Genomic DNA, 20,046 nt, shown 5'->3' on the forward strand with positions numbered 1-20,046 from the left:
TCTTTGCTTCTGACCGGTTGTTCACAAGGGAAAGTGCAAAGAAGTGAGATTAGATAGTGCAGTTCAAACAGATCTCTGGATCCAAGAATCACCCAGTGTGTACATCATCCTGATAAGAGGTGGTTAACACCAGTGTTGCCCACAGTATGATGGTTGGCTTACAAAATCCTATCACAGAAATCTCTCTTGTCATTGACGTCTTTGTCTTCACCCTTACCTTCTTCATGACAGTTTTTCACTGTATAGCTCTGGATGGTCTGAAACTCATGATGCAGACCAGACTGGCCTCAAGCCTAGAGTGATCCACCTGCTTGTGCCTTCCAAGTGCCAGCATCAGTGCCATGTGCTACCACACCCAGCCTATTTTGCCTTATTTGTAGAAACCTCTCAGAAACCAGAGCTTTCCAAACCTAGAATCCCGAGCAGTGCTCTCTGTGATACATCTGGAGAAAGGGCTCACACCATAGGTATCCCAATTCAGAGTTCTGAGAAGTGCTCCCCCATGATATACCCTGAAGGAAGGGCTCCAATAGTTGATTGCTGAAGTTGAGGCAGTCAACTACCGTATACCATGCTGTCTCTCTTTAGGCTAGCTCCTTCCGCAGTGCAGGAGTAGCAAGCCCAAGACTGGATGAGCTCTGGAAAGAACAAGTATGAACTGAGAGAGGACTCACTCCAAAAGTTTTTTGTTTTGTTTTGTTTTGTTTTGTTTGTTTGTTTGTTTTGAAGAGAGGGTCTCACTATCCCGCCCTGGCTTTCCTGATTCTCACTGTGTAAACCACGCTGCCTTCAAGCTCACAGAGATCCTCTTGTCTCTGATGGAATGAAAGGCAAACAGCACCACTCCTGGCTCAGAGTCTTAGTCTTGTTCTTCAAGAGTGTCATCCTGTGCTTACCATGGGAATGTGACATGAAACCTTGTTCTCACTCAGAGGCAGTGCCAGTCCTTTGCCTGGAGCAAACTGATGAGCTTCTCTGTACTCAGTGTGTATGGGTCACTGATTAATATTCACTAGCATGGCTGTTTAAATTCTGCTGGAAGTGGAGCAGACTCTCTGGCCAGATGTCAGTCTTGTTCACACAGAGATAGCAGAGAGCCAGAAGACGAGGCCTACTCAGCCTCATGAAGGGCATTCAAGCCATGGGCTCATTTATGCTTCACCTAATCCCTCATCCCTGTACATGCCTAGCAGGCTGGCATCCTCCTAGGTAGAAATACAGACAGAGCACATCTTAAAGCACGTGCCAAGAAATGAGTATATTCAAAAAGAGTCTGTGGTCTTGAGGCAGTTACTGGGAGTGGAGTCAAGGTGTTTGGTAAGCAGAGACAATAAGAAATGTTGAAGAAGCTGGGTGGTGGTGGCACATGTCTTCAATTCCAGCATTCAGGAAGAGGCATGTGGACTTCTGTGAGTTGGAGGCCAGCATAGTCTTTAGAGTGAGTTCCAGGACAGATAATGCTGCACAGAGAAACCCTGTCTCAACCCCTAACCCCAGAAAAATAAAAGAAATGATAGAGAGATGACTCAGTGGTTAAGAGTACTTGCTGCTTTTCCAGAAGACCTAGGTTCAGCCCCCTAAACCTATATCAGATGACTTAATTCCTGTAATTCCTGGGCCTCTACGTGATCCAATGCTCTCTTTGAACCTTCACATGTGGTACTGCATACATGCAAGCAAAATGATCATACACATAACATAAATCTTAAAAAAGAGTAGTCCAGATGAATGCTGAAGATATTGCCATTGGTTTATTTTTTTCTACAGTAGTAGTAGTAGTAGTAGTAGTAGCAGCAGCAGCAGCAGCAGCAGCAGCAGCAGCAGTGGATAGGTTATTTCTTCACCGCCAGTGAAATGAGCCAGTTCAAACCAGATTAGATTATACTAAGTTAAAGGCACCTGCACTTGGGTGAGTTCAATGGTCCAAGGATTGAGGCCAGGGGAGTTGCCTGAGTTGGGGGGAGAAGAGAAAGAGAGAAAGGGAGCAGGTGAAGAGAAAGGAGAGGAGAATAGAATAAGAGAGAGACCAAAATGTCTGGATTATATAGGGAAGAATAGAAGAAGAGAGAGATCAAAATTACCTGAATTATATGGGGAAAAGCCTCTGGGGGAAGGGCAGCCCAGCCCCTGGACTGGAAAGTCCAGGGTTGGGGGTAGGGTATGCCAGGTAGAGACTGAGGGATGCTGGGAGAACCTGGAGCCAGGTCTGCTTTGGTGTGTAAAATATATACCCCAGTTCCTTGTCCTGGGGTCAGAAATCAAACAGTAGTGTGTATTGGGGTGCATGGCATGCCTGTGGAGGTCTTGTAGCCCTCTGACCCTTAATGCTGTGCATCTGCTCAGATATCTGCCTATGGCCTTGAAATCCACGTGGTTGTGCCTGGGAGTAGGTAGGTCCATGGGTACTCTTAGACATTCAGAGAGTCTTCCTGCTCAAGATCTTAACTACTATCTGTTTTCAGAGCTGGTTCTCTCTTTCCATCTTTTCATGAGTTTGGGGATCAAGCTCAGGTCTCCAGGCTGTACAGTCTGGACTTTTACCCACTGATCCATCTTGCCAACACTATCATTGCTTTTTTCCTAGTCTTTAAAGTATGCCATGGGCTGCATAGCTCTTGAGAGCCGAGGAAACTCCAAGGCCCAGGCTTTTTGGAAGGCTGTGCTGTGGCATGTGCTGTGTATATCACCACTGTATTGTATGTCTGATGGTTGAGCTCTTGAAGAAGTGCCTCACAAAGACAGTGAGCCATACAACTAACTAATGACCAGCTAGTAATTAAGATCTGGAGTATGAAGCACAATCTGAATGTCTATGAGCACGAAGGTACCTACTACAGCACACAGCCATATGGATCTCAAGGCCATATGCAGGTGAGCAGATTCGTAACATTAAAGAACAGAGGGCTGCGAGATGCACAAGATGTGAGTGTATAGTACAGTAACATGAATGTTACTGAAGTTACACACACTTCATCTTACAAGTAAGGGTAAGGTTGCAGACAAAATTTGGGGAGAGGAGAGCTGTTCTGTCTGTTCTGTATTCAGGCTGGTAATAAGGATGGAGCTCTTTTGGGTGAATACCGGTATCTTATATGACAGAGGCATTTTTACTATTTTTTCATTTTTGAGACAGAGTCATACTGTGCATCACAAGCTGGCTTCAAACTTGTGATCCCTTTGCCTCCGTTCCTATGTAAAGATTACAAGCATGCAATACTGTGCCTGGCTTAAACATTTTAAAGAGCGATTAAGACAGGCGTTGGGGAGATGGCTCAGCTGGTGAAGTGCCTACCACACAAGCATGAAGACTTGAGTTTGTATTCCCGCCACCCTGCTTAAAAAGCTGGATGTGTCAGTGCACGTTATAGTCCCACTGCTGGGACAGGAAGAGGGGAGATGAGATATGGGAGATGCGAGATGGGAGTGGGAGACAGGAGAGGCCAAGACAGATGTATCCTTGAATCTCATTGGCTAGCAATACAGGTGACGAGTCTAGTCAGTTCAGTAAGCCACTGCAGGTTCCTGCAAATACCCCAACACAAACACACATATACACATAATTAAAAAATAAGATAAGTATTTTTAAAAGGGTTGTAAAAACACTATTTATTTATTTATTTTAAAACAGTTATTTATTTTATGTATATGAGTACACCGTAGCTATCTTCAGACACACCAGAAGAGGGCATCGGATCTCATTACAGATGGTTGTGAGCCACCATGTGGTTGCTGGGAATTGACTCAGGACTTCTGGAAGAGCAGTCAGTTTCTTAACCGCTGAGCCATCTCCCCAAACACTAATTTTTAAAGTATTTTTTTCAACCAAGCAACGCAAAAAAAGTATTCAATAAAAATGTCCCCTCAATCTAAGATTCTTGGTCCCTCCTCTGGAAGCAGCCACTGGTTTTATATTTCCATTTAGACATTGCCATGCCTTATATAAGCATATAGACTTACAATTTTCCAGTCCATCTGATGCCATACCATAAATACTGCTCCCGACTTTGTTCTTCGCACTTGACAGTGTATTCCACATGGCGCGTTAGCCTTTGCTTTCTTTACAAGTTGCCAGTGCTTGGAGAGGCCACCATGTATTTAAACAGAGTCTCAGCAAATGGCTTTTAGGTTATTTTTCACTCTCTATTTTAAGTAATGCTAGAGTGAGCATTGTTTCACATAGACCCGTGTGCTTATGTGTGAAACTACGTTGGGGGAGGAATGGCTGTTTAGAAGAGGGTATGAAGGATGGTCAGTCCTGGTCTCTTTCAATATCAGTTGACCAGAAGAATCCCTGTGCGAGGAGTCTTTTAGGAATGCCCTGTTCTGGGGGGTTCTGTGTACCACACTATCATAATTGTGTATCTGACTGCTGAGCTTTTCCCATGATGCTACGCTAAGGCACTGATACTTTCAATGACCTAACAAACTGGCTGTTGTAGACAGTGTTCTAGTACTGTGAAGTGACGCCATGACTACGGCAACTCTTATGAGAGAAAGCATTTAACTGGGACTTGCTTACAGTTTCATCCATTATCATCACGATGGGGAGCATGGTGGCACATAGGCAGACACGGTGCTGAAGAAGTAGCTGATTCAGCAGTACATCTTGATTCATGAGCAGCAGGAAGAGAAATACACTGGGCCTGGCTGGGCTTTTGAAAACTTAAAGCCCACCCCCCAGTGACACACTTCCAACAAGGCCTTGAAGTATTCAAGTATATGAACTTATGGGGGGGCGTTTATTTTTTAAATTTTTTTCTTCATTAGTTTATTTATTCACTTTACATATTGACCACAGGCCTCTCCTCCTCCCAGCCCCTCCCTCACATCCCTCCCCCAATTCCCATCTCCCCTTCTCCTCAGAGACGGTACCAACCCACCCTGGCACATCAAGTCTCAACAGGACTAGGTGCATCCTCCCCCACTAAGGCAGACAAGGCAACCCAGATATGAAAAAGATCCAAAGGCAGGGTGTTCAAAGCCTGTAGGCTCCAAGGAGACTCTGCCTGACCTGTAAATGGGCTCATGGGGTAAGGCGAATGACAAGGAGAAGAAGGCATGAAATTCAGGCAAGTCTAAGCCATGGCAGGAAATTCCAATGCGTCCTTTCTGCGGAAACAGGAGGATTTATGATGTCTGTTTTTCTCCAAATCCTCACCCCCGGAAGTAGCAGCTGCTTTTCCCTTCAGGTGAAATTTTCATAGGTAGGGGTTTCAGGAGACTCAGTATCTTGCTGTGGTGTTTGTGCCGTCTGGATGAGTTAAAAAGAACATGCAAGAATAAGGTTAACAAAGCCTTGGAGAATCCGACTCTCCTCAGGCGGTGCTGGTAAGATGCAAGGCCAGGACGAGGCTCATCCATCTTATAGTTTATGGAAAGACTCCCAGTGCTAAGGACCATGTGCTGGACTCTCCGTAGGGGAGTACTTGTTGGTTAAGTGAAGCAACTCTACAAGTTTAAAAATGGCAATAAAATACTTTCCATTTCATGAGCTACCACTGAGTGATCCGAGTCTCTGCCTGTAACTAGAGGAAAGAGGCAAACATGTATATAATAACTTAGATGAAAGAGGTTAGGCTCCAATTAGACCTCAGTTCTAGAGACTCTATAGCAAATACTCTACAGAGAAGATGAAATCTGAACTGATGATGGGGTGGGTAGGGGAGGTTAGGTGTCAAGACACTGTCTAGAGATGTGTGTTAGAAAATGATTAATATAGGTTTGAGAAATTCCTGATCAAAACATGATGGCCTTGGACCCAGAACTAGACCTCCTATTCCTCTAAATCCTGAACTCAGATAAATTTTGTGAGGAACATAGCTGAGGAAATACACTAGTTTCTACTTACTGTAGGGTACGGTGGGGGTGCTGTGTAGCGCTGCATGTGGTGGCTTGGGGCCACATTAAAAGTTGGAGCAAAGTAAAATCAATATTCATACCTGTAAATTTGGCCCAAAGAATTAGACTGCAGAGGGAAGCAGCTATGAAATGTAGTAAATTTTATAGATTAATTCCCAAAGTCAACAGAGAAATCCCTAAACATTCAACCATGGGCTTGAAGTCAGGAGGGGGCAGAAGATGGCGAACTAACCTGCTCTCTGAGTAGGTTTTTATTGAGTCCTGTTTATTGAGAAGTTGTGCTTCTTCCTCCTTCTCCTGACAAGGTCTTGCTGTATAGATCAGTTGGCCTAAAACTTGCAACTCTCCAGCTTCAAACATCTAAGGCTCTGTATGACTCCATACCCGGCAGAGGATCCATCTTCCAAAGCCCAACTCAACTTTTTCCTCCTGAAGTTGTATCAACTTTTTCCTCCTGAAGTTGTATCTGCTCTATCCCTCAGTGCAGTGACAGCCACTCTATTCCTCAGTGCAGTGACAACTGCTCTATCCCTCAGTGGAGTGACAGCTGCTCTATCCCCCATGCAGTGACAGCTGCTCTATCCCCCCAGTGCAGTGACATCAGCTCTATCCCCCAGTGCAGTGACAGCTGCTCTATCCCCCATGCAGTGACAGCTGCTCTATCCCCCAGTGCAGTGACAGCTGCTCTATCCTCCAGTGCAGTGACAACTGCTCTATCCCTCAGTGCAGTGACAGCTGCTCTATCACCCAGTGCAGTGACAGCCACTCTATGCCTCAGTGCAGTGACAGCCACTCTATGCCTCAGTGCAGTGACAGCCACTCTATGCCTCAGTGCAGTGACAGCCACTCTATCCCTCAGTGCAGTGACAGCTGCTCTATCCCCCAGTGCAGTGATAGCTGCTCTATCCCCCAGTGCAGTGACAGCTGCTCTATCCCCCAGTGCAGTGACAGCTGCTGTATCCCCCAGTGCAGTTACAGCTGCTCTATCCCCCAGTGCAGTGACAGCTGCTCTATCCCCCAGTGCAGTGACAGATGGTTTATCTCTCTGTGCAGTGACAGCTGGTTTATCTCTCTGTGCAGTGACAGCTGCTCTATCCCTCAGTACAGTGACAGATTCTCTGTCCCTCAGTGCAGTGACATGTGCTACTATTTGCATTTGAAAAAAACCTGTGAAATTTCACAAACAACTCATTAAGTAATCACATAGTGTTTCTCCTTCTCTCACTGACAAATTCAACTTTAACCTCTTTTATTAAATGACTGATGAAAGACACAGCCTCAAGGTCAGGGTGCTGCTGCAAACACATCTGGATCATCACAGCACCACATGATTGTGAATAAAAGGCATTCAATAAATGGTACTGACTGGACCATTAATTACAGACAAGTAGCGTGTTTGAAAAAAAATAGAGTTAAAAATATTCTTACTGAATGTTTTATAGGGGTTGGATGAAATTTGGGGGTAGATTCAACAGCAAAAGGGTTAGAGGATTCAACATTTTTAGGAAAGTGAGGATGAAAGGATGAAGTAATCATCCAGATTCAGAGCAAAGATCATTGCTGAGGCATATTTAAGAAAAAAAAAACACTTAAGATTGATAACTACTTTTAACAAAGGGGCCAAGAGAGAAATTTGACATACGAAGTCAGTAGCTTTCTTACAGACAGGTGGGAAATATGCTGAGAGAGAAATTAGGAGAAAAATGCCATTCACAGTTGCTACAAAATAAAATGAAACAAACAAGCAGATCCAACAATGTAAAGCCTTGGAATAAAGCCACGGAAGTGAGAGGAGGAATAAAGCTAGCCACGGAAGTGAGAGGAATACACAATGAAAATTAAAACCAACTAAACAAATTGAAGATGGTAGAAGATAGAAAGACTTTCTATGCTCATGGATTGAGAGAATCAATATTGTAAAGATGGCCATCTAACACAAAGCGATATATAGACTAATATATAGACTCAATGCAATCATACACACATACACACACACACACACACACACACACACAATCTTAAAGTTCACATGGAAGCACAAACACAGCCAAATCATCCCAAGCAAAAGCACTTTGGCTGATATCACAATCCCTAATTTCAAGTTCTAGTCCAGCCAAGTCACACAGTGTCAAAAACAGCATGCATGGCAATGGCACAAAACATACACACAGATTAACAGAACAAAGTAGGGGACCCAGATATAAAGTCACATAGCTAGGCACTTGATTTTTGACAAATATGTCAACAACACACACTGGAGACTATTTCTCTTCAGCAAATAGTGATGGTGAGCAGCATGCCTACATGTATAAAGGTAAAACTAGATTCCTATTTCTCATTCTGCACAAAACCAACCCCAGGGCATAGAAGGCCATAATGTAAAAGACCTGAAACTTTAAAACTTCTAGAGAAAAAAAGGGAGAAATGATTCAAGATGTATACGTAACTAAAGACTCTTGAATAGTACCCTAGTTGTTCAGGAGCTAAGGCCAACAATCAACAAATGGGACTCATGAATTTAAAAAGCTTTAGTATAGCAAAGACAACAATTAAATGAGTGCAGAGAACCTACAGATCGGGAAAGCATTATTGCAATCTCTACATCTGGCAGAAGACTGATAATCTAGAATATAACAGAACTGAAAAAAAATCCCCATTAATACAACAGCAGCAGCAAAATTTACAACCCAGTTGATACATAGGATAATGAACCAAACAGAAAATGCTTCCCCTAAAAATAAAAAAGCCCATAAACATGTTAACATTCAATTTAACCCCCATTAGATATTAAATTGATTATTAAATGTTCAATCTTCTGTCACACAGATGTGCATCAGACACCTCTGTTGACCATAGAATGTGTCAGATCTGTACATACTGAGCAGTTCTGAGTTCCTCAGCTATGGGAATCTAGGACTTTCAGTTAAAAACACTGGGAACACCTTCTTACTTGATGTGTCTTGGGAAAAAGAAAATTGTTCTCACCTTTTTAGGCTTCTGCACAGAGCAGTAGATTGTATTTGAGTCTTCTTTCTTCTGAGGAAGTGGGGTCTCTCCCTGTAACAGGTATCAGATTAGCATTATCCATTGAGTGAGAGCTTCCCCTTTCCTTTTTAGCCCATAGCTGTTGAGGCTAGAGTACACCCACTGTGTTCTAGTCTCAGAAGCTGGGAGTTGCTTTTGTGCTGGGGACAGTATCTCCGACTCTCTTGCTCCCCATAGTGATGACCTAAGAGTGAGTTCCTCCATTTCAAAGGTTCTCATGGTTTGGTAATCATGGCTGAACTGTATGACATCAGTCTGTATGGTCCTTGACCTATCCTTAGACAGACCCCCAGTTTGTAAGGACTTCTCCAGGCCACTAGAGAGTCCTAGAAATAGAAGGAGGATGAAGATGTGCTAGTCAGAAGTGCTCACCTGCACATTCAGGGACACTTGTATATATGCCATGTCCTCTTCATCCATAGACTCATCCACTTTATCATATGGAGTGATTGCTTTATATTCTGCTTGCCCCTCATAGGCCAAGACATGTGCAATGTCCTGATGGGTGACTAAGTCGTACATCTGATTTCTACTATTAGCAGTGCTATGCATTCTGGTCTTTTCGTCATCCTCTTCTGTTGTTGCGCTGCTCTCAGAGCTGGTATCTGAGGGGGGTGTAGGCTGATGCCTGGTGGTCTTAGCAGACATGTCTAGTTTCTCATACCGTTGGGAGAGCACAGAAAATTGTCCATGGCCAGTTGGGGTTTCTAGAACACATTGTGCAGGGTTAACAAAAGTGTGTCAACTCCCACATCTTTCTTGATCTGCTACAAGGACCCAACTTGCTCCAACTTCTGTCCTAGATCAGATCACAAGGCTGGGGGAATTTACATCTGTTTCCCATTAGGGAGTTCCTTTATGTGCTTCCTTCCTCCTTTTCAAACACCAAATGATTTATTTATCTGACACATACATGTTCACTTCATATAATGTGTTATGGTCTTCCCAGAAACTGTAAGTAAATAGAACTAACAAGGACACAGGCAGGGATTCTGGGGAAACACAAAGATAAATTAGATCTGGTTCTGGAGTTCACTATCTAGCTGGGGAAGAGGAATCATATATATGAATATTTATTACTTATTAGTATAAGGCGGTCTCTGGTAGGTATCACATGGATGGTGTAAGGAAAGTACTGAGGTGGGAGGACATGCTACTCATTAGAACAAGGAAGACCTTGAAAGTGGCAGAACTGAGGTGGGCTTTAAAGTAAAGGCAAGCTTTGATGAGTGACAGGGCGTATCTCGTGTGGGGAACAGCACCATTAAGGCATTCAGCAGAAACATGGAGCCTACTCCCTTGAGAAAGGGATCCGCTTATAATACTTAACAAGTGTAATGGCCTGGGTGTAGTGCAGTCAGTACAGGTGCCCATCTCAAGGAACTTACATGGCATACCGACTGGGTACCAACCTTGCTTTGGGGTAAATAAAGTAGCTCATTTGACCCAAATGTAGAATAAACATGCCTACCATTCACTAAGTATCTGATGTGTCATGCAATGCTCCAAGTGCCTTTGGTCTGCTATAACATCGTGAAGCACAGAAATGAAGCTGGATCATATAAAAGGTTAAGTGTGTCCTCCTCTACATGATAGAGCCAAGATTTAAATGCAGTGGCTTAGTCCTGGTGTTCTTGCCACTACCTAGTGCTTTCTCTGCCTTTGTATGAGTTGGTCTAATAGTGAACAACAGTAATGATTGTCACCGAGTGGCCACCGTGCACATCATTCCACTTTGCTCCTCACAGTGAATGAAGCATCCCCATTTTTCCTGATAAGGAAAATGAAAGTTAGAGCTTGCATTACCCGAGATGCTATCATTGGTAGGGAAGAGAAGTTGGGTCTAAATGGGATTGCCTGACCTGAATCCATACATCTGACTCCTATGTGTTGACTTTAGAACACAACAAAGCCACGAGGAATCATTGATGGGTTCTTTTTTTTCCATTCCCATTTTTTGGGGGTTTGCATTTCTCTCTCAGAAACTCTACATTGTATAACGACTTCAGCCCCAGGCCTTCCTCTGACCCTGTCTCCTTGATAGATCTCCTCCATGAGATACAACAGAGAGTTTTTAGAAGCATGGTGTGGGTTGAGGAGGCAGGATAAGGGGCTCTTTAGCATACCAGAGCTCTGATGTTCAAGGTGGTAATTTAGGATGCCATGGCATGGGCATGAGGAAGTCAAAGCAAGCATCTCAGCTCTGCACCCCAACACCCACTGGAACAGTCCTGCTTTTATATGCTTTGTGCAATTGAGTGTTGAATAGAGTTTGTTTCAAGAACACACCCCTTAGCTTGGGTCATCTTGCAAACACACTGAGGAGGCTCTAGAACAGTGGTTCTCAACCTTCTGAAGGCTGTGACCCTTTAATGTAGTTCCTCATGTTGTGGTGACCATAAAACGTTCTCATTGCTACTTCATAACTGTAATGTTGCTAGTTATGAGTCATAATGTAAATATCTGAAATGCAGGATATCTAAAATGTGACCTCTGTGGGGGTCGTGACCCATGGCTTGAGAACGGCCGTTCTTGAGTGTTAAGAGTCTTGAGCCTAATTTTAATTAAGCTTCTGACTTTGCTCCTATCACAGCTTTACTGTATTACTTAGCCTTTGTTTCTGTACTCACAAAATTAAGAAAATAACCCAAGGTCACATTCAAGTGGCGACAGCCAACATCCAAGGCACCCAGGAGGCTCCAGCAGACAGACCACACCCCCTAGTTCCAGCAACTAACTCTAAGGGATCCATCTTCCTGGAGCTTTTGTTCCCAAACCACTTTCTTCCAGCATACTGCATTTTCAAACTTAAGCAGGCATGTGGGTCCCCTAAATACAGCTTTGGATTCAGTATTCGAGTGGTAGTGATCAAGATTCTGCATTTTTAACAAGGTGCTAAGTAACCCACATGGCTGGTCAGATGACTACACTTTGAGAAGCTAGGCTTTGTCTGACACAAAGAGGCCATATTCAGAGTTACTGATGATATTACCTGGTATTTCAGCTGGGACCTCGGCTTGCCTGTACCTGGTGGCCAAAGACGAACCTGAGAAACCAAGTAAAAGAAGTCATTGAGACTGAGAGTAGGGAGGTGTCTTGAGTTTGTGAGACTCAAAGGAGAGGGGGAGAGGCTTCTGAAAAGGGGGGGGAGACTATGGACAAGGAGGGGACCCTAAGGTGGGCATAGGGCCAAGGGAAGCAGTATCCAGAGCCCAGGGTCATCGTTATCTGCCAAGAATGCTGTGGGACTTCCTGGCATCTCCCTGGAAGAGAGAATTCTAACTCTTCTAGAAGTGATTCTTCCCGGGCCATGTGTCCTTTAGCCTGCCTGCTCTTTGGGGAAAATTCTCCATTATCGCTCCAATATTAAGATTCTAGAGGGAGATGCCAATTATGAGTACTTATCTCCTTGTCTGCAGTGATTGGTCCAACAGCAACCACATGACTTCAACTTGGGTAATCAGAGATATTTCTTACATTTTTCAAATTGAAGTTGGAAGGAGACAGTCTCCCTCTCCAGCTTTTAGAGAGCCATTCATGTGTGTATATCTGAAAATGCAGGTTTCTGTGCTGAAGTACACCCCTCCCCTTGACCCTCAGCTATATTGCAGGAGGAGAGTCAAGCTGGCTTGCAGAGAATCACACAAGTAAGATATGGGGAGATCTGGTGGTTTCCAGGCCTCTGTTGACATTTGTCCATTAAGGCCACTGAGTCATAAAATAATAAATCATGTCCCCGTTCTTCCTCTACACTCTACAAAAGTCTAAGCTAGGGTTGGAGAGATGGCTCAGTGGTTAAGAGGGCTGGCTACTCTTCCAGAGGACCGAGTTTTGTTCCTAGCACTTATGTGCTGTCTCTCAACCATCTGTAACTCCACTTCCAAGGACCCTGATGCCCTCTTCTGGCCCTCAAAGATACCAAGTGCACACATGATGTCTGTACACACAGGTAAAACACACATACACATAGAATAATAAAAATTACAAAATCTGAGCTAATTCCAGTTGGGCTACAATTATTTTTAGCTAAAGACCCTCAAGTAATGCCGGGCCTCTTCATCACTCCGAGGAGAAACTAGGTCCAGCAGAGAAGTAGCAGGGGATTGGGAGAAGGTTGAGGAACCTCCCAGGTTCCAAACAGAGAGGCTCCTAAGGGTGGGTAAAGTGAATTTAGCACATTTACACTGCTTCTTTTTCTTCAAAATGAAGCAACCGCCAATGATCATCAACAAGAGCAAAACCAGGGGGAGCAGGAGCCAAAACCTCTTGTTTCTCTCGGGATCTTGAAGAGAAAAAAAAATGAGGATATTAATTAATGCAAATACTGACAGAGAAATCAGAGAGAATGACTGACAGAACACAGTGACCATCCTAATCGGCTTTCAAAATCCTGTGACAATCTAAAAATACATACGTTCATGTATTCATTCTACAGCCATTTTCCAACAAGCCTGCTAGGCAAGAGGTTACCAGAATACACAGGCAGACGCAGACTCCACAGCAAGATGTATGGCTTACCCAGACTCTAGAGTCTTAACATGAGATTTGGTTGAGCTCCACCAGGCTCAGAGCAGGCCTGACCACTGCACCCCTGCCTTCTTCTCTAAGTGAGACAGAAGTTATAAGCCCAAGGAAAAAAGGGTTCAGATTCCTATGAAGCCAGGCTCTAGAGATGTCTTCCAGACTCAGCCTGCCCCAGCGACCCTGCATCCCAGATAGACTTTACCTTTCTCTTGCATTTTCTGGGGAGGAACAGAATGCCAGGCTTAAGTTAAAAATACTGCCTTTGCTGTATGACCTTGGTAAGTCTCCTATACTTCTGTCGGTATCTTTATAGAATGGGGAAAACGGTAAAAGCCTTCCATGTATTGGATTGCTGTGAAAATTAATTGTGTGAAAATGCACAGAGCTCTAGAGTAGTGGCTCACATCTATTAGGAACCACCAGAGTCAGGCATGGTGGCACACACCTTTACTCCCAGCACTTAGCAGTGACAGATGAATCCCTGTGAGTTGGAGGCTAGCCTACTGATGGGCAGAGCTCCAGGCCAGCTAAGGCTATACTCAGTTGCAAAACCCAGAACAAGCAAAGCAAAACAAAACAGAAAAGCTTCCTCTGCACACTCAGCTCACGTTCTTCTACAGTTGGCATCCCTTTCCACACACTTCCCATAACTCTATACTACAAACCTTGAATTCTGCACTGTCCAGTAGACCATGGCTTTTGACACATAGCTGGTTTGGCTTAGAAACAAAATGCTTATTTTTATTTAAATTTTAGTGGCAAATGGTGGGTGATTCAGTTTCTTTTTGAAACACTGGAGTTAGTTTGAAAAAGACTTGGATATATATACATTTATTTTTGAGCTGTATATTTTATGGAATCTGAATTAAAAATAGCTTTTAATAAGAATTTATTATCTGAATTGAGATATGGCTTAAGTATAAAGCACATGCTGACCTTTAAAATGTTAATAAGTATTTTATACAAAGTTCATATGAACTACTGATATTTTGGATCTTTTAGATTAAATAAAATGTATTATAAAAGTAATTATTTTCCTGTATCACTTCCTCTTTTTTTAACTTCTTTGGACAGGATCTCTTGTTAGCTCAGGCTGATATCAAACTCTCTTTGTAGCCAAGGATGTACTCAGACTCCTTGATCTTTCTGCATCTCTCAGTTTCCGGGATTACAGTTATTAAAGACTTGTTCCTCTATATTCAGTTTTTTGCAATGCTATGGATTACAGCCAGGATTTCACACATACTGGGAAGTATTCTGCCAACTGAATTAAATCCACCACTTTGTGTGTGTGTGTGTGTGTGTGACAAATTCTAACTTTGTAGCAGCTCAGGCTGACTTCAAATTTGTAATTCTTCTGCCTCAGCCGCTGAAGTATTTGGATACAGGTAGTTACTAACACATCTATCTCCTTTTGCTTTTAACAACGCAGCTATCAGAACCTTAGAATTATATATCTGGATCCCATTGCACTGAAATGATGCTCTATAGGATTCTGTCCTATAGTCTCCCACTGGCTTTTATAAACAGCTTAGAACACAAACACTGGACATCAAAGTCCCAGCTTCTGTAGCCTGGATGGAAGGGGAGGGGGAGAAGGAGGGGGAGGGACAGACCTGAACAGATGGTCCCAGAAGAAAACTGGCTGGAGCTGTTGCTGACAGGGTTATGGGCTGTGCATGTGAAGTTGGGCAGGTGTTCACCACTTTCCCAGGAGACATTGAGGTGCGACTTCCCTTGGGACATGACAGCTTTGTTTTGTAGAGGCATCCATGTGTATGTCACATTGTTTCCACCACCGTCCACTGAGCAGGTCAGGACAACCTCGCAGATTCCGTTCATCCTGTGCACAGGACTCTTGGTGACACTGGGCTTCTTCAGTCTTTCTATGTGGGGGGAAAGACAGAGCCAGCATGGAACCAGACCTGTCAGTGAACTGGTTGGCGGCCAAGGTTGATATCCTGAGTTTGAGTCCTAAGGCCTACATAGTGGAATGAAAAAGCCAATCCCTAAACACTATCTTCTACACACACACACACACACACACACACACACACACACCACAGAGAGAGAGAGAGAGGGAGAGAGAGAGAAAGAGAGAGAGAGAGAGAGAGAGAGAGAGAGAGAGAGAGAGAGAGAGGAGACATCCACACACACAGACAAACATCCACATCCACACACACATGCAAACACACACACGTTCACACACAATTAAAAAGAAAAGTAAAAAAGAACGACTGTGGTGCCCCGCAGGAGTCATACGCCTGTGGAGGTCTTAAATGTCATGAGCATCCTTAACCTCCGTGGACCTTGATACTCAGGTGAACAACTTGATTCAGTCTTGCAGTGAAAAGTTTGCCAGTTAATCAACACCAACAAGTTCAGTTCTTTTGAACCCAATGTCTTAAACTTTACCAAGAATTTTAAAAAAGAAAAATTAGTACTTAAATACCACATTCATTCCTTTTTTGTCAGTTAAACAAAATTATTCTACATTTGTTTGTTTAGAGACAGGGTCTCATGTAGTCCAGGCTGACTTCCAACCTGCTGTGTAGCCTTGGATGTAGACAGGGAAGCGAGCCGGCAGGCTTAAACTACACAAAATATCAAGCCCAACTCCTGTAAAGCCCAAGGTTGAGGAGGAAGAATGCAAATTCTTTGTCTCATGCTCTGGATCTCCGAGTGGCCCACCCTCATAGTGTTCTGAGAGATCAAGCGCTTCCCTCCAGACTACTCGGCTTCCACCCGAGTTATCCCCGTCCTCGTAACAAACGATGATGGAACGCGAGCGCACAGATAGATGAAAGTTAGGTGTCTGAAGCCTAGATCAAGGAACACCTCGGCAGGTAGGGTCTGCTCATCCGATGGTTCTAATGTTTCCTTCCTGGGTACCCCTGTGTGAGCTGACTAGCTGTGATAGGGAGGAAGCTGGCGAGGGGTACTCACTGTAGACAAGCAAGGTGAAGTGTCTCACACTGGGGTCTCGGGAGGCCTCTGAGCACACATAGGCATGGTAGGAGCCCGCGTCCTCCATCTTCAGCTGGCTGATCTTCAGGGATCGGTCCTGGTCAGAGGTCCTCACCCTCCTTTCTTCAGAACCTTTGGGCTTATGGCGAGAATCCGCCGTTGCTGCTCCTCTCGGTTCTTGGCTGATAACCGACATGTTAAACACCCAGACAACATTCTTTGTGTCCCGAGTGGCCCGAAATACCAAGGGCAGGGTCACTGGCTCTCCCAGGATTCCTACCACAGTCTTCCCCGCTGCTGTTTTTCTTCTGGAGGCTCCTGAATTTGAAGTCAGAGATGAGACATTGCAGCTTCTGCCTCTGTTCTTCTCTCCCTTGACCCCCTCCCCGCCCCCATCCCCACCCAGGTCACACTGAAGGAGACTGGAACCCCTTTTCCCCTTCCCATATCCCCCCACTGAGGCACCCCCAAGCCACCTGTTTTATTTGGTTATTTTTCATTTCCCTCTTAGCCTGTCCAGTCTTCCCTACTTTGAGGTGATCCTGAGAGACACCATCACTCAAGTTAAATTCAATTTGGACTTTCCCCTCAGGACCTTCTTTCCTCCCTTGGGGTGCCACAGTGCCTGGGGTTTTCAAATCTGGCCAGCCTCTCTTAGGCCCCTGAGCAGCTTGTTCTCTTCTTTTCTCTGTCATCTGCCTCACCGAAACCTGAACTTTAAACCCCATGGGTGTTCAGGATGTTTCTAGAGTCCCCTTGGAAGAACTGAGTGGAGTCACTTGCCTGTGCAGAACTGCCAGATGCGGACAGGTTGGGAGCTGTTTTGGCTGACTGGATTCCAGGCTTTGCAGGTATAGGGTAGGTCGGGGTCACAGACACTCTGGGAAACCCTGAGGTGGCTTCCATTGTATGTATTTAAATGGGTGTCCTCTCGGGTCCAGCTGTACTGGACTCTGTCCTTTGTCCCCTTTACAGTGCAGATTAGGGTGAAGGTGCAGGAATCAGTATCGGATGGGGTCACAGATTCCACGATGATTTGCGGCTTCTGGAGCTTCTCTGAGGGGGATAACAACATCGAGAAGACTCTTAGATTTCTTCCTTATCAGGAAAAGGCTGCCTGAAGAAGGAGGTGATGGTAGGGAAGCTAGACATGGAGGAAGATCAGCATTCCCTGTTCATTCCCTATTCTCTCCCTGTTCTAGGGGAGTCTGCAAATTAGGGTGAGGGCCTCTCCACTGTGTTTCTAAAACATTCTCCATAGGTCTTATTATCACAACAGCTCAAAGTTCATAGCAGTGTGATTCATATTCCCCCCTCTGTTTCCCCTCCCTCCCTCCCCTCTCTCCCTCCCTGACTCCCCTCCCTCCCCTCCCTCCCATCCCTCCCACCCCTCCTTCCTCCACAACCCCTGTTTGGGACCTCCAGGCCACTGGGTAATTGTGGAATGACCTAGGCAGTGACCCGCTGCTTCCCTTCCTTTTGTCCTTTTTCCTTCACCTTCCTTTTTATTTCATCTCCTCTGGTCAACCTTGGGTTTAATTTTTCTTGAACAGGTGTTAGTTGCACACACAAAATTGAAAAGAAGAAAAAGGGTGTGTGATGTTAGAAAGCAATCATTACTACCTCAAACACCTATTTCTTCCCCCCATTAGATTTCTAGAGTCCATTACTACTAAGAGTTTCCTTTTAAAGGAATAGTTTTACTAATTACCTGAGAATTTTGTAGTGTGTATTTTGGTCATATTCACCCTAAGTGGCACAATAATGCTTACACTAAGAGTTTCATATTGATCCTTCTAGATATACATATGTGATAGCATACTGTATAGAACTTATTAAACATTAGCAATATATATGAACCATCATTACATGTTAATAATCTATTCTAAGTTTAACAGCTGCACAGAATTTCCTTAATAGATACAGAACACTCTACAAATCAACAGAGATGTCAAACTACCTGTTCAGTAGAAAGATGACATTATGAAATACTTTTTCTTGAAACCTCATCTATTCAACCCCAACCTACAACTTTGCAGAATGTGACCTTGGAGACAGGCAGGTTTGTGTTTGGAGATAGGGGTGAATCTGTTAGAGTAGGCCCAAATTCCATCTATTAGTCTTATAAGAAGAAGAGAAATAGGATACCAACTGTGTAGACTCACATCTGAGGACCTAGAGAGAAGATGGCCATTTTCACTCCAAAGACTTCAGAAGACACCAAACCTACAGGTATCTTGATTAGTCTGTAAAGTTGTAAGAGAACACACTTCTATTGTTTAGTCTACTCAGCCAATAAGATATATTTTTAAAATCTATGTGTATGCATGTTTTGCCTGCACACTTCTCTCTGTGCTGTATGCATACAGTGTACATGGGGGTCAGAAGAGAGCATCAGTTCCCCCTTGGAACTGGAGTTACTGACACCTGTTATTGGCTTTGTGGGTGCTGGAAGTTGAATCTGGATCGTCTGGATGCCCAGCCAGTGCTCTTAACCACTGAACCATCTTTCCAGCCCCATCAGCCAGTAATATTTTATTACGGCAATCTTAGCAAACCAACAGAGATTTTGATACCAAAAGTGAGGTGTTGTAACAAATGTCTAAAAATATGGAAGGTGTCTTTAGAAATGGCTAGTGAATAGATGTTGGAAAAAAAAATTTGAGACAGAGTTTCACTGTGTTACCCTGGCTGTCCTGGAATTCATTCTGTAGACCGGACTGACCTTGAACTTAGAGAAGTCTGCCTGCCTCACGAGTGCTGGTATTAAAGGTGTAAGTCACCATGGCCCAGCTTGAGGTTGGAAGAATTTTGAGTAGTATGTTAGTAAGAGCTCATGTTGACATCAAGATGCTTTTGGTAGAAATATGATGGTAAAGGCAGTTTCTGAAGATACAGAAAAAAAAAATAGGGACACTGTAGGGAGATCTAACATATGTATATTAGAATGAAATACATAGACTCAGAAAGAAAACAGGCATTGTAAGGAAATCTAATATATATATATATATATATATATATATATATATATATATATACATATACACATATATATATACATATATATATGGTAGAAATAAATCTGACAGCCTTTTGGAATTCTAATATTATATATATATATACATATATATATATATAGTGATAGAAATGAGGACATTTAACATCTCTCTGATAATGTTTCAGAAATTATGGACATGCCATTAGAAATTGAAGAGAAGTGAATGCTTGTGTAAAGTGGGATAGAACTTGGCTGAATTGTATTCTACTGTTTTGTAGAAAGTAGAATGTTTAAGTAACAAAATGTATTTCTAAGCAAAACATTAAAGGTAAGGTGCTGGAAAGATGGATCAGTGCTAGGAGCACTTTCTGCCCTCACAGAAGACCACAGTTTGATTCCCTGTACTCACATTGGGTGGCTCACATTCACCTATGATTCGAATTCCAGGGGGTTTGACACCTTCCCCTGTCCTTCACCAGCACCCACATGCACATAAACACACATCTACACATACATAAATATTTATATTGCAAAACATAAGTACGCACATCTAGGGAGAACGTGTATGGACAAGGTTTGCTGAGGAGAGAGTGTGTGTGATTTATGGACTCTAGTGATTAAACACTACAAACTTAAACTGAAGGAACAAAAAT

The 20,046-nt window shown here is 43.6% G+C and overlaps 1 protein-coding gene across 1 annotated transcript in view; it reads right to left on the reverse strand.

Moving 5' to 3' along the window:
• Positions 1 to 4,858: 4,858 nt before the first annotated feature.
• Positions 4,859 to 20,046, reverse strand: part of Ly9 (lymphocyte antigen 9) — a 17,815-nt gene continuing 2,627 nt past the window's right edge. Inside the window, exons 3-10 of the mRNA XM_021162309.2 lie at positions 17,179 to 17,451; positions 16,375 to 16,713; positions 15,045 to 15,314; positions 13,088 to 13,186; positions 11,897 to 11,950; positions 9,277 to 9,611; positions 8,845 to 8,916; positions 4,859 to 5,251 (exon numbers count right to left, since the gene is read on the reverse strand). Of these exons, the coding sequence (XP_021017968.1) occupies positions 5,186 to 5,251; positions 8,845 to 8,916; positions 9,277 to 9,611; positions 11,897 to 11,950; positions 13,088 to 13,186; positions 15,045 to 15,314; positions 16,375 to 16,713; positions 17,179 to 17,451 (1,508 nt within the window). The 3' untranslated portion in view covers positions 4,859 to 5,185. The remainder of the gene's footprint in view (positions 5,252 to 8,844; positions 8,917 to 9,276; positions 9,612 to 11,896; positions 11,951 to 13,087; positions 13,187 to 15,044; positions 15,315 to 16,374; positions 16,714 to 17,178; positions 17,452 to 20,046) is intronic.

The sequence above is a fragment of the Mus caroli genome, unplaced genomic scaffold (genome assembly GCF_978045245.1).
Source record: "Mus caroli unplaced genomic scaffold, Mus_caroli_1 scaffold_1, whole genome shotgun sequence".
Taxonomy (NCBI): Eukaryota; Metazoa; Chordata; class Mammalia; order Rodentia; family Muridae; genus Mus; species Mus caroli.